Genomic DNA, 15473 nt, shown 5'->3' with positions numbered 1-15473 from the left:
ACTTACCCCAAGGTCAACGCTTGATTGAGAGAAAATTGCACTGTTTTAGTCTACTAAGACAATTCTGAAAATCCCTGTATTTTGGAAACATATCTTACTTTGCCCAAAAGTTAGCTATGAAAATGTGCTCTATATGTTGATGCTTAACAGAATGGATTTTAGGAAAAAAGTACTTACTATTAAAAAAAAATTCATTCTCAGTTCCTGCCAAAGTACTATTTGATTGAATTCTTATGTGCTTATCGATCTGCAAAACTAATGGGCAGCCACAGCAAGGCTGTGCAGGCTCCTTTTGACTTAGTGCTGCTATGAAATGAATTTTAATTTCTAATTATGTTTTCGCAGACATTCTAGTAAGTTTTGATTGATGCTGAATGTTACCGAAGTGAAGTATCAGTCTGCACAGGTGACCATCTCCAAGAGAGGTCCTGGAATTTTTATGGACTTCTGTACAAACATCTAAATTAGTATTATATATATTTTAACAAAAAAGCCTGGGGTGGTTTTACTAAAATTAGCAAGTTAGCACTTGAAACCATGCCTTAAACCTACTGTTAGCTTGTTACTTGGGAAAGAATTAATGGCAAGATTCAGGAGCGGGTCCCTAAAACATGGCTTAGGATGCTAGTTTGTCTGAAGACTGATTCCCAAAACCTTCATGAAGCTTCATGAAAACCTTCATGTTAAGTCCTAGAGCCACTGACACTCCTAAGAGGGTTTCAATTTAATTTAAAACTCGTTTCATATGTCATGATTCTAACTCACTGGTGATCACTTTAAGTAAAAGAAAAAAGCGTGTATCACTTACGAATACATTAACTTTCTAGCCTTCCTCAATTAAAAACAAAACAAAACAAAAACCCCAAACCAAATGAAAACAAAAAACTAGGGACTCAGGAAGGCTGCACTTTCTCAAGAAATTACAGTCACACCCAATAGACGCAACACAGCCAACACACTGAGCTGGGAACAGCCCCTCCTGCTGCTTCCAACCCACCAAATGCTTCAGGAAAACCAAGGACGTTGTTGAAACACCTCCAGAGAAAGAGGCCCATAATGGTTTTCTTCTCCAAATACCTTGTGTAGCTTTACCTATTTGTCATTATGCAGAGAGAGAAAACCACTTCTTAGCAAATTCCAGGAAGCTACATTCTGTTCCTCTTTCAAAGGTTTGAAGTTTAAATGAGTCAACCATGTGCTTTAATTAAAACACACACACATACATTATTTCTCAAGATATTTTGCGGTATTAAAAACATTTTCAAAAATGCCTGGTGTAGTTATACATCAAAATAAAAACAGACTGTGCCACTCTTGCTTGTTACGTATTGAGACACAGGCAGTCCAGAGTTCGAGGTTGTCGATTTTGTGCTAAAATTTATTCAGATACAAGATTAATGTTAAATGACCTTTTAGATCTGACCCTCAATGACGGAAGTTGCACAGCAGGATCACGTTCCTCAAGAAGTCACTGCTTTCCTCAATAGTGTTAAATGTTACAAAATGAGCATGTGTTTCTTGGAAGTTGAGGCTATTTTTACAATCTGTCGACTGGACATACCTGGCACCTTTTGTTTGCAATAGGTATCAACGCAGTTAAATCCTTAAACGGGTCACTGTAACTGAACAGCAGTGGCCTCCAACAAGAAGAGAGGCGCATGCCCCCATCCAAAGAACGGCATATACAAAGTATATATAAAAGATTTAACTGGCCATTATCAAGGTGTGTTTCACACAGACAAGATGAGGACCTCTAAGAGATGCTGAAAGAAAAGTTAAGTGAGCAAAGTCAAGGACAGTCAGGACTAGGATCATGAATGAAAACTCCATGATGGTGGCTTGGGAGAGCTATTGGGCAGAGCAGTGGTTAGGAAGAGGTTGGGAACTGTGAGAAAACCAGATGTTGTCACTCTGAACTACTGTGTGTCCATTTTCTGCAGGGACCACATCAGAGAAACACCTAACTCATCATCAATCTCTTGTCTCTGAGGAAAAAACAATCCTGAAGACTTCCAATTTTGGCCTTTGGGCAAAGGCTAGTAATAGTACAGCATGGTTTCTGAAATCTCACTCATGTGCCTTGTACATTATCACCCGACTAATGTAAAAAGTTAAGGCACTGAGAATTACTTCCATGTACTTCTGCCTTCTTACAGAAGTACAGCCTTTTTCTTCGGTCCTCCCAGCTTACCCCAACCCTTTTTAGTTGTCACTATCCCACTCAGGATTTCCATCATAACGGAAATTCATGAGCTCTTGAAAAAAGGAACATAATTTAAGCATTTTGGGCCACTGGAACCCATGATGACCATTTCTGCAGTGTGATATGGCAACTTCATTCACTGGCCATGAGATCACACTTTGAGGACACACATATCTGACAAACAGGTACTGCTGAACACATCAATTTATGAATCTGTGCTCATCTTGTATTAGAGCTGTCCCTGCATATCTTGATCTGAAAACTTTCCATCCATTGCCGATACTGATCTGACACATTTTCAAGGAGAATTTCACAGCATCCTTAAAGTGTTCACACTGGTCTATAGGAGGACACAGAATCTGCCACCCTGTGTAATGGCTACCAGGCACAAGACCATACCAGCCGTGATGATGCTCTAGGGAGGAGGCAATAAGACAGAACCTCAGTTACAGTCAACCAAGCAATTAACTGCCTTAATTTTAACAGATAGTTAAGAAAAAAGCAAGGTGTTTAGACTAAAGAAACCAGCCTGGTCAGTGTGCTTCATTAAGTTTACTGCTCCAGGCCACACTTTTGCAGCCAGGATTGAAAAGAAAAATGGAGAGTCACGTCTTATACTCACTAAATTGCTCTGGCTGTTGCAACAGGTTTGTTTTGGTTGAAAGGAGAAGAGCTGAGCTGAGGTTATATCAAAACAAAACAACTACCTGACTCAAGTCTTCTGATGCAAAAATAATGAAAAGCAATTTGTTCTCATGTCAGCCTCGAAAAATGATTACCTGCTGTGTGCATTTGATGATATGATACATTGATTAAGACAACATCATTATTAACTCATTGATTTACTGCTTCAATTTTCATTGTGACCTTGATTTGATCACTGCTTGATTTATTATTAACCAATTCAAAAGTAACAGTGTCTTCACTAATAAAGACTATTAGTGTGTTCATTTATTTGAAATGTTTGCTTGCTTACTCCTTTTAAGAACAGTACTCCTAAAGCTTTAACTCACACCAGTTTGCTTTTCCTGGTTAGAAAAAGAAACCTGAAAACTCCAAGAAACAGCTACTGACCTACCTGAGAGCTACTTGGCTCTCTTAAATTAAAAGTTTAATCCTTCACTTGTACTTAAAACCACACAAAAAAAGAAACATATTGAATGATCTTAGCAGAAAACAGTCCTTCCTGATTAAATCCATTTGTGCGAAGTTTCATCCTAAAGACATATTTTACAGCTGGGTTATAAATCTTGTGACCATCCTGACAGGCCATTTCCTGGATCAATTGCAATAACCAAGAAAAAAACCCCAGACGTTATAGATATTTCAGCTTTATATAAGGGCCCTGGTGTTATATAATCCTTACCATTCTGTGATGCTCTTGTGTGCTCTAATTACAGAGGTTTCAATATCGATCGGATGGTATCTCATCCCTCGTAACTCCATGGCTTCATCTAATGCACCCACAACATAAAGTGCATCATGGCGTTCTGGTTGTAAGGAAAAAAATATTAATGATTCTATTCTCCAGTACATTAAATTTAAAAAATGTTCACATTAATGAATAAGTAAAATAAGTATAACATTTCTAAGTTACTCTCAAATTTCTGAAACCCCAAAGTGACTTCCGAACTAATGAGAATTTTCCATTACTGAAGTGCGATGCAGAGCAGAAAGCAGAAGAATGGAAAGCAGAAACACTATTCCCATTTGAAGAAGCGAAAAGTGGAAGTCTTAATTCAAAGGCAGTGAGATAAATTCCTGTTTTTCTCCCAGGTGGATGCAGAACAGAATCAATTCTTTTTTAAGACAGTAGGCTCCTTGTTTCTTTCTCTTTCTTTTGAAGAGAAAGGATGGATTTGACCCTAACAGAATGGATGATGTTCTTCCAGTAGCTTTGAGAGGTTTGTTACTGATGCTTAAGGTGTATTACAAAGGTGTTTATCAATAAACTAGAAATACGTGCTGTGTGTCAGATAGCAAATTGCTCATTCAAGACAAATGGCAAGCTCTGGAGCGTAATGCCCTTATAGAACAAATTTTTACTGACTACAGAAATAAATGAGGCTGAAATGACACTTTTAAAAAGATATTAGGCTGATAATAAACGACTGCATGTTACCCATAAAGAAATAATATTCACTGATAGACTTATAAGCAGATAACTAGCTCTTTTTACATTAATTTAGGTATTTGCATGGTGATAATGTAATGGCAATATAATCTCTACCAGTAATAAAGGGCAGAGAACTTGCTGCACTGGGAGCTAATTGTGGGAGGAGAAGGAAGACTTAGCAACTCTTTGCCAGGAGATTTAAGCCATTTGGATGCTTAAGTTGCAATATCCTCAGAGAATCCTGAATTTTCTCAAGGCTGGGCTATCATTATTAAATGAATAAAGCCTGCACAACAGGACGTAAATCTCTTCAGGAAGATGCTACCATAAGGACACACGGCAGCAGTCCTAATCCACAGTGATTACTAGAATGCTTTCAGATTTGATGAATTCACTCTTTGGCTGAATAGCGGCTATTGTGATTGCACTGGCACCGGGGCCCTGGGACCGCTCCTGGAGGTGCTCAGAGCATTGCTAGAATCCATGCTGTGCCAACAGCCCTGACTGCCACCTCTGCCAGCCGCCTCTCGTGGCACTGCGCTCTGCAAAAATCACAGCAAAGCAACGCTTTCCCAAGCAGAGACTTGGTGTGCCTGGCAGTGCTGGTTCACTTACATGTGTACACGAAATAAGGGATGTCATAAAAACAAGTAACAAAAATCCTGTACCTTCCCTACAGAAACCCAGACGCCCCGTAGCTTCTCCAGCAGGCTACTGCTTATATTACATTTCAGTAACCATCCCTGCAGGCTTAAAGACAGGGAAGTTTGAGAAATGGACAGCTTCTGTAAATAGGTTTGTAACAGAGGAATTATCAAAGAGGATGGTCGTCACAGGAGGGACAGGGCTCAGACTCACAACTAGGCTTTTTCTACCTGCACGAATGCATTCCCACAGATACAACTGCCAGAGGAAATGATGGCATTTTAAGCTGCATTTCATATTTTCCAAGCTGAAGTACTTGGCACATTAATGGTCTTAAAAAGTCACCGGTGGAGAGGATTTATTGCATCTGAGGTACAGCAAAGGAAAAGGAAAAGCAACTGCTTCAACAGGGAAATCTTGCCCTCTGTTTTATTTTCTGATTATTTTAACTAAGGCTTTTTTGCAGTTCCATGGGTTTCACGGATTGAACACATCAGGTATTGCAGGCCAAGAGATGGGGCTTCAGCCTCCAGATAACCCAAATTCTGTGCATAGATCTAGATGACAAAAAACCTCTTACCTCCATTTGCATCTGTGAGTTCTGTTCTTCTCAGGAACCCCAGATAGCCAGTTCGAGCCCAAATAGTCTGTGTGTCTCCAAAGCTGAGTCTTGAATTGAAATGATCTGATTGCAAAGATTCGTCTCCATAGATGGTAAAATACCCACTGGCATTGTGAGTGCTGTGAACCCATATCTAAGTTAAAAGCAATTATACTGGTATTAATTAAAGTAGCTTTCCAGAACGAAGCATTACTGAAAATTCTTGATGCAAATATTTTTAGTCATAGCTAGATAATACTATAATGCCTTTTAACACTGTTTTTAAACCTGTAATTGACCCAGTTTTAGGCACAGAGACCCCAGTATAACCTCACTGGAGTGTGGATCTGAGCTGTGCCTGGAGGACAGGGACACTGGACTGACGGCCACGGGGACACCTGCCCTGCAGCCCCCTGGCCCCAAGTTAGCCAAAGACCTGCATGGCTCAGCTCGCTCTCAGGCCTGCTTGGTTACAGCAATTTTCAGAAGAGCCTATAGACCACAGTGCTCTTTCTATCGTCCTCCCCTCCTGGTTCACTGTATTTACTCCAGCAGAACATCCTCCATGACAACCAGACAGAGAGATTATTTCAAAAGGTGAAGTCAGGGACCTTCACCTATGGAGAAGGACTTCATAGTAATGAAATCTTACAGATGAATCTCACAAATTAGATTGTCATTTTAATTATGACTAAGCAAATTCCTCATTTTGTTAATTAGATCTTTAATTGCTCATTGAAAATAGCATTTGTTTTTCTCTCTAGAACCATAAAATAAATTGGAAAAACATATAGCCTTGCTCAACTCAGCTAATGAGAGTACTTCAGTGCATTGAAGCACAATGATTATAAAAAGAATAGCAGTAAAAAAACCATCTAGCTGAAATTAGACTAATCAATAAACTTGTTTTTTCATGTATTTTTCCATCAGAATTAGTGAAGCACCAAGTAGAAAATACAATTAGAAAAAGCATATTTTTTTCAATTTTTTAACAAACTTGAGCTATTTTTAGTATTTATCAAGTATGTTACTAACAATTTTAATGATGATACAAATATCATACTACATACACATATACTATAAAGATCTGTAGAATTCACAATTTTCTTATCTGGACATTTGATAAGACGTATTCTAGGAAACCATTGGCATACATGATGATAGCATTATCTCTGCACTTTAGTTCAGAGCATACAGAGGATAAATTTTCGTGACTCACCTCACCAAGGTGAGAATCTCCTAAGGGTCCCTTTGTTTCTGGATTAGCAATAATGATACGTACTCCCGGGAGGATCTATTGAAAGAAAACACGAGGCAGTAAGAAAGCAGATATCGGCTTATGTAATCATATGCTGACTCTTCGACCCCAAACCCCCTCATTAGAAACTAGAAGAAATCCTTAAAAAAGTTGAAGTAGACTTATAACACAAGAATTTGAAATAGTCCATAAATGTAATAAATTCTGAGATATCTGGGAAATGCTAAAAACCTCTTCTCTTTACGAAAGCTGTTGCAATCCTCAGTAATCAAATGTCCACCTACAATACAAAAATCCTACCAAATGGCCCAAGTCTCTCTGAGAGTATATACTACAATAGAAAAAACAAACCAAAACACCAGTCACATGAAAGTCTGTTCTGAAACAAAAAGACAGCCAGAGGTACCATGTAATCTCCCCAGAATGAGGCCCTGCCAATGACTTCATGTAATGGACATTCAACCACTACAGGTGTGGGCAGATGTTATACCCTAAAATAGAAAAGGGAGCATCCTCTGGCCATGAGTGTTTGCAAAGGCGTGGTTAGAAAGCTTCAGAAGCTTCTTGCATAAAAGAAGGAAATGCTGTTTCCATAAAAGAGGGAGGTACAGAGCAGTAATGCGTGTTACCATCTTCGTGCTGTAAGCTCAACAGTAAAGAAAGGTCTTCAGCTTGCATATCTGACATAGCCTTCCTCAACACTATATTCATGTAAAAATGAGCAGAAAAGGAAATTTACTGAAAATATTTACCATAAAAAGTACATTTAAATCTTCTTTCAGTACTTACTTTTCCTGACTCCATGAGGGGCAAACTATGTGGAGATCCTCTTTCAACTAAACGAACTCTGTAAAATACATGTAAAAATAATATGCATAATACACAGTTGTGTTTATTTGCTTTTCATTAGCATTTATTTCTAAAAGGAATGCTTAATGGTCGCAGAGATTAATGTTATTTTTGGAACAGATGAAGTTTATATCCTGTAGAAGATAATCAGGCCCAATATTTAATCTTAGTCAAGACTTAAGGCTCAGAAAATAATGAAAAAAAGATGTGCGTGAACGTTTTCTTAAATATTAAATTCTTCAAATGCAGTTGGTGCCTTTTATTTGTTTTTGATAGACTTTTGTAAATGGAATTCCATGCACAAATGTATTCACAACAAGAGGGATCTAAAATATTGATTTCCCACAAGAACATCATAAATGTCAGGGCACAGACACAAAAGCATGTGAGCTGAGTGAGCAACCACATTCCATGAGTAGCTAACAGTTAAAATCAAAGTCATATCAAAATAGCTCATAACCTGGACTTAGCTTGAAATCTGCATTTGCAATCTTTTAATTATTTTCGATAGATGGTGGTTGATAAACATTTTAATAACAACAAAAGAAATCACTTAATAAAAAATGTTATTACTGCTGAGGTTAGACCCTTTCTCTGAGCATGGCTTTCTGGTCCTCTTCTCTTTCTTTCTTGGATAACTTATTTTCCCACTACAGGAACAGAAACGGCAGCTTCAATGGTATGGTGGTTTGGAAGGAAATTCCTCATTTAACCTTAGAAAAGTACTCAGCAGGTTAGAATGGAAGAGACTTCAAAGTCCTAAAACAGCTGATGATCTCAGCCAGTAGATGGTGAAGAAAACTGGTAACATCTAGGCATTCCTGTATCCTAACTGAGGTAACTTAAAAACTCTAACAGCCCATGAAAACTTTAAACTTCCCACTCTTGAACATTTTTCATAATCCACTTAACCAATCTAAATCTGGACTTCAGTCAAAAGAGCTGTTTTTACTCCCCTCCTCCCTTCAGCTCTGTGATGAGAAAGAAATAAAAAAGAACACGAGATGCCCAAACCCCAACCCTGTAAAAGGTAAAGGTGAAACATCAGAAGAGAGGAAGACACAGCTAGGAGTAGACGGGTGGAGAACTGGATCCGGTTAAACTGATCATAAAACTGCAGTCTGTTATGAGCAGTCATGATAGATCTTTTTTGGCCTGTTTTGAGGTCTTTTAATAGACAGAGTACTGCAGTACTCAGTTTAGGAAAGGAGGGATGAGATACAGAGAGACCTCAGTTAGAGGTCCCTTTGGAGAAGAACAAAGCTTTGGCAAGTTCAGCTCCTAAACGTAAAGGAGATGGAAAAAGATCTTCCTTTTTTTCTTTTTTTTCTTACTGTTTCTTTGCTGAAAACGTCTACTACAAAAGCTGGGACTGTCGAGGTCAAGGCAGGAATAGTGAACAGTGTTTTAGCTGCAGTTCTGGGAAGTCTCTCAACCTTGATGGACAGGGCAGGGCTAAGCCCTGAGGCGTGTCACACCAGTGCAAGCAGTTCCTCGAGCTAACAGCAGGAGATACAACCCAAACACACAGCAGTTTCAGACTGATTTTCCAAGTCATTTTGAGAGGAAAAGGATGTAAAGTGCCCTACAAAGGGCACTGCCTGGAGCAGGCATGGCTGGGAAGCCGCAGCCTGACCTGCTCTCCTGCAAGGTTGCATAACAGGAACCACCTTCCAATATTTGTTCAACCGTCATGAAACTCCAAGACAGAGCCTGTTGCTCTAATTACCACTTCTGCATGTTATCTTTAATTTTGTATTGTCCTTGTTTTACACCGCATTACTCTCTTAAACCTCTGTTGTGTTACAGGTGTACACATATGCCTGCATTTACTGCATCATTTTCTGTTGAGCTTCCCACCATCTGAAGGGCAGTGCGGCCACCACTGGCTGCACAGCAAAAGCAGTGAAGCTCCAACATCCATCTGTTCAACCAAGGACACAGACACAGGGCAGCAGAAACCCAGGCCACAGGAGCTTCACTCTAAGGTGTACATGCAAAGCTCAATTAATGCTATTTTATAAAGGGTATGTCTACATAAGCCACACTTGTATTGCTGTTCAAATGGCAAGCTAAATCTTAGGTATTTAGGAGTATGTAGCTAAGGCTTTAAAAATAACTCTATGTGTATTGCAAAAAAAATCAAATATTGCAAAAAACAGTTGTTAACAATCCCTATATTTCTACCTTTTTATATATATCTTTGTTCTGTAAAATCCAGATCAGTGTAGAAATAGAAAATGCCTTTAAATGAGTTTTTCCAAACAACTGACATCTCCAACCTTTAGATATGCATTTGCAGACAGGTAGCTGTTCTTAGAAGAACTCGCCATCATCTCAACCACTTGGTATCTCATTTAACAGACAGAGTTAGCTAATTTATTATTTACCAACATTTGTCAAATAGATTTAGTCTTAAAAAAGAGACAATTGAAAAGACCTCAGCCATAAGCAGTGGTAAGAAAGATGGTGTAACAAAGGTCAGGAAATACTTTTATTTGAATTTAAGATTGGTTTAAAAAGAATTTAATTTGGATAACAGTAGCAATAAACCTCCAGGGCAGGAAAAGAGTATGTCAGAGCTGTCCAGCTGTCCAGAGATTCTGTTGGCCTTTGCTCCTTTCCTGTTATTAAGACATGCCTCAATGAAGTGTTGCTGAACTCCAGACCTAGCAGAAATCACATACTATAAAGCTATACATTCAATAGTCAATGAAGTGACTACTGGAAATGAATCAACATTCATAAATCTGACCATCTCTTTCCGCTTTGCTTTCAGCATCTGCACTTCCCACCTTGTTCTCATTATCCTGAGCATATTCTTCCAGTTCCCTTCTCCACCTATTTCCTTTAACCTCGTCTGATTTTTTAGCACATGACAATCCAGGAGGCGTAATTTCTCAGTTTCCAATTCTGTTAAACCTCTCCCACTCTGTGCTTTCTGCCTCACATCCCTACAGAGTTATCCCGGCAGCGCACGAAACATAGAAACGGCATTTCCTGGAGGTTTTCTGCGAGGGCCTTGTTAATGCTGAAAAACTTGGACTCCCTTTCAAAAAGTTTCTGCTAAGCTCGCAATCCATTTGGGAACATGCTGTTAAACCACTAACAACTCTGAAACAAGAAAAGATATTTTGCCACAAAATGATTTTAAAAAAATAGAAGTAAAACATTAAATTCTGACGTTGCCGACTCCTATGTGCATAAATTTTAAGTGCGTAATAGTCTTACTAACTCTACCGGGACCAGTACTGAGAATAAATTATGGACATTAGGCAATAATTTTTAAAATGAGTTTTACTGTGCCTCAGCATAAAATAATTCAATTGTTCCCACTCTTCCCCAAGAGATTTCCCTTTTTCCACTGACAAACACAGACAGCAGGCACGATTTAAAACTTCTCTTCGCCTTCCTTCTCGAGTTAGCAGCAGCACTATCAAGGCTGGTCTGGCAGGCAAGGTAAAAAGGTAGAGCACAGACAGACCCTTGAAAAACAATGCCTCGGGATTACCCAGGCGATGCTGGCAATGAAACCCACTTACTTACTCCTTACAGCCTTCTTAGGACAACGTTAGTAAATCTTCTCCAAATTCACAACAATCATAAGGTGCTCCCAGAGGGCAGAGGTCTAGAAAGGGCAAATCCTGTTTCCCTGCAGTGCTCCCACCATTCTTTGCTGGGGGTGAAAACGATCTCTTACCAAGCGAGTACAGAGCCTTCCCACTGCCTTCTGCTGCCTCCGAGCCGTGCTGGGAAGGGCAGAGGAGAACATGGCAGTAGAGCCAGCCTGGGCAAAGAGCCTGAAAATCAAGTGGATGGGAGAATAATGCTACCCTTGGGCGTGAAAGCTACTTTTGCACCTTCTGGTAGTTTGCAGCCAAGCTGGGAGGGAAAACATAAGTGAGTGACCCAACGTAGGGCAGACACAGAGTTTCTCTCCCACCAAAATATCTCACTGGAGGGAAGAGGCAGAAGATGTTTAAGAATCATTGCACTGTTACAAAGCTATAAGCAACAGTGATATGCAATGAATCTGCAGAATTTACATGGTGTAGTATAAGGCAGTATAATTTTGGGAATTTTCTTCACTCATTCCTAAGAATTAGTCATTTTTCTTAAAAAAATCTCTAACTAGAGCTGTGGACTTGAAAAAGCTCCCTACGTTTCAAAGTTTGGCTACTGGGATTTAATAGGGAATGCAGCCACAACACCACTATGTGCTAAACGTCTCTTCTTGTTACAATTTAATACATTGGAGAGATTTCACCTCCTTTAAATCAAACACTTATTATAGAAAAGTAGGAGTGAAATCTGACTTCAGAATGAAAACTGGCAAGCTAGCACTAACTGGCACTGGAATCACTGTGCAGCAAAGGGGATACTGAAATCCAGTAACAATGTCTTTCTGCCCAACTATCTTACATGAAACTGCAAATTTTGTTTATGTTCTTTTTTAGATCTGGTCCATTTGGTGATGAAAACTCTCCAAAATACATTCCACAGCTTGCTAGGATTTCGCACTAATGAGAGAGTTTGTCAGCAGAGCTATTAACTATTGCTTTGGGAATCTGCAGGGGCTGGAGCGTGCAGAGTGGTACTAACCAACGTTATGATGCCAAAACTGGGCAAACCTTCAAAGCCGGCTGTGCTGTTGCTCTGAGAAAGGCTTTGGATTCCGTGATTCTAATAGAGATGGAAAGAAGCTATTAGGTCATCCAAGACTCGCTCCCTGCCAAAAAAAGACTGTTCCCTGCAGTGCACTTTCGAGTGCTTTGTCTACTCCTGTTATAGTATTTCAAATGATAGGGCTGCTTCTACTTCCCTTCAGAGTTTATTTCTCAGCTGAATGTATTTCATAGTCAGGAACTCTTTTACTGCGATGCTTGGCACGAACTGTTCTTAGCTTCCTCTTGTTATTTCTAAGTAGCTCTCCACCTCCAATTCAAAAGAGATTTTCCCACTGTCCCTTTTCTCGTTAAATATAACTCAGCTAAAGAGTTTGCCTTTTACCCTAACACTTGGCCAAAACCCGCATCTTGAACTTTTTTCTTCCCTCTATAGCCATTCCCACAAGCTGAGCCATGGTAACTGCCCTCCTCCTCCTCCTCCTTGCCAGTGTGCCAGCATCTGCTGCTGTTAGCCAGGCTGGGGCACTGAAGCACTGCATCTTCCATCATCTCAAGCTCTTATTTCCCCGTCCACCCTACCCACCCTTAATTATTATTCTTCCTCCTATCTTGAGCGGTCTGTTCTCACACCATGCCATTTTGCAGTCACGCCAGCTTGGAAGTCCAGCTTTTTGGTTTGTTAAATATCTTCAGTGTGCTATTTTGCACACTAATTTATTTCAGTACCCATTTAGGATGCGGCCACTCTCGAAAACCTTCAGCAAAAAAAAAGTAGAGGAAAACTAGATAGGATGTGATGCAAGTATAACCTACCATATATTGAAAATACACTGTATATATAGAAAATACAAATATATGTCTCCGAAGTTCACTCCTTGTCTGTAGACTTTCTGTGGCAGAAAGAAACAGCTAATATCTCTTTCATTTCATTCCAGCCCTATTTCTTAAGTTTTTGCTGATTGTCGTCTTACATTAGAAGTTGAGCTTGTGGCAAAAAAGTGGATATTTTCCTACCCTGCAAGAAATTGATGTTTCAAAAATTTTTGTGTATTGAACTGGAACAAAAAAGTGAGATATAGAAGGTAGCTGTAAACAGAATCTGAAAAAAAAATGTTGCAGGTCCGAAAAAGAGGTTATTTATGTTTAGTGTTTCAGGTTTTTTTGTTCTGTAATGTAAGTTAATTTACTCTCCAGACTGAAAATACTTTAGCCACTATCAAGAGCAAAAATTAAAAAGTTAAAGTAGGGTGTTTTGACCACTGAGAATTCTATCCTGCTCCTTAAGCTGAAAAAGACCTGCAAAACCTGACTCTTCTGATTTCAACACAACCATCTTTTCTGGTGAAAAAAAGAAAATCACCTAATTCGTTAGAAATTTTAACAAAATCTAATTGTAAGGCATTTAATGCCAGAGAGCACATACGCTTTTGTGTACCTATATCCACAGCACAGTGACTCCCCAGTTTTGACTCAAATGGCTAGGAACTATTGCCATCATCAACACCTTTCAGATCTATATCGCTGTCTACTGTTGAGATGGTGCCATTGAGTCATGAGCTCATTCTATCAAAAATGGAAATACGGATCAAAGCACATAAACTCTGCCTTCCAAAATGACATACCCAGTTCAAACAGCCAGATCAGAAAAGTAGGAAAATGGCACAGCTGAACACTTAGCCTGAAGGAAAAATCTAGATAATGAAGAAGAGTTTCCCTGCATCATCCTGGTTCCCTCAGAGCAGTTTTCCTCCCATCACATGACAAATTCAGATAATGGATAAATACAACTAAGACTGAAAAAGGGAGCTTTGGATTGAGGTGAACTTTAGTCAACAAAATGAACAACAATTAAATCTTCTATATGTCTAGGGCATATTTTAATCCCGTTAATTCCATAACCAACAAGTTCAGTTTAGGAATTAGCACTAAATCACTTCCTTAAATGTAAAGCCTTTTCTTCACCATAAATTACGCTTCACGTCCCAAACTCCCTGCGGTCAAAAGCAAACAGCCTCCAATCCTTCAGATGGCTGAACAAGGAAGCAGAAAAGGTTACACAAGGATTAAAAAAAGTTCAGAAAACTACAGAGAGATCAATATGAGGCAGGAACTCTGGTTCAGGAAGGGAATATTCAAAGCTTCAGAGATGAAAAAAATAATGGCAATTTTATCATATAACACTATGGGAGTATGTAAAAAAAATTAAGCCACGTTTATGTCTGTTTTCTACCTTGGAGTACTTTAAAATGCTCAGCTTTCTCTACGTGTGAACTCCATTACATTTGTTTAAATTAACTCTGTACATTGTGTACAGCACTATACACAACTATTTCAAGTGAATGCAGTGAACCAGGACTCCAGAGAATCTGCTCCCCCTCCTGGCCCTACCTCACACCTCCTGTGCCCCATCAGGCACAGCACCACCCTTCTCTGTGCTTCAGGTTCGTATTTGCAGAAACAGGCATAATGCTGCTCTCAGCTGTTATCTTTTTATTTAGATTACAAACCTCCCAGGACACAGTGTGTATCACTAACTGTTTTTACAGCACTTTTCATAACCACAATTGTGATATGAAGATTCTGTTTAATGTAATATGCTTTTTCTATTTCGTAACACTTTTGTAACCAGTTCCAACTGAGAAAAGAGACTCCACACACAGGGAAAACTCCTCATCTAATTGAATTAGCTTATTTGTTGTTAACAAATGATGAAAATAATTTTAGCTTACCCAATGCAATATTCATATTCTACATTTACACAATATAATAAGAGAAGGAATTTCTGAAATCAAGTCATTCTCTTTCCCCTACCCCCTTATCTTGCTACAACCTTCAAAATTCACACCACCAGCTGACTCACCCTACATTTCTAGGGAAGAACTTGAAGAAAGTTCCCTCTCCTTACATGGAAAACTTCAACACGCAGAGCTATTTTTTCATTTGAATTAAAACTGCAGATTACCACTCAGAAGAAAAGGTGCCATGAACAGGGGTGCCTTGTACACCTGAAGGCACTGAAAAGGAACCATCCTTTCACAGGAGAATTATTGGCAGCCCTGGCTGAGCTCCACAAGACTCTTCACAGAAGTAAGCTCATCTTCTGCAGACACTTCTAGTATATGCAATATTAAGAAGGATATGTGAGGCTTGAAGCAACATATTAAGAGCTATTG

The 15473-nt window shown here is 39.2% G+C and overlaps 1 protein-coding gene across 2 annotated transcripts in view; it reads right to left on the bottom strand.

Annotated features, from left to right (window-relative positions):
- Positions 1-15473, bottom strand: part of DIP2C (disco interacting protein 2 homolog C) — a 323592-nt gene that overhangs the window by 4717 nt on the left and 303402 nt on the right. For both annotated transcript variants that reach the window (XM_074157701.1, XM_074157702.1), the window contains 4 exons: positions 7613-7670; positions 6785-6859; positions 5545-5719; positions 3570-3693 (listed from right to left, as the gene is read on the bottom strand). In XM_074157701.1, coding sequence (XP_074013802.1) covers positions 3570-3693; positions 5545-5719; positions 6785-6859; positions 7613-7670 — 432 coding nt within the window. The remainder of the gene's footprint in view (positions 1-3569; positions 3694-5544; positions 5720-6784; positions 6860-7612; positions 7671-15473) is intronic.

This window comes from Numenius arquata, chromosome 12 (genome assembly GCF_964106895.1).
Source record: "Numenius arquata chromosome 12, bNumArq3.hap1.1, whole genome shotgun sequence".
In the NCBI taxonomy this organism is placed as follows: domain Eukaryota; kingdom Metazoa; phylum Chordata; class Aves; order Charadriiformes; family Scolopacidae; genus Numenius; species Numenius arquata.
Note: the sequence above shows the minus strand (reverse complement) of the source record. Positions and strands in the feature narration are given on the sequence as shown.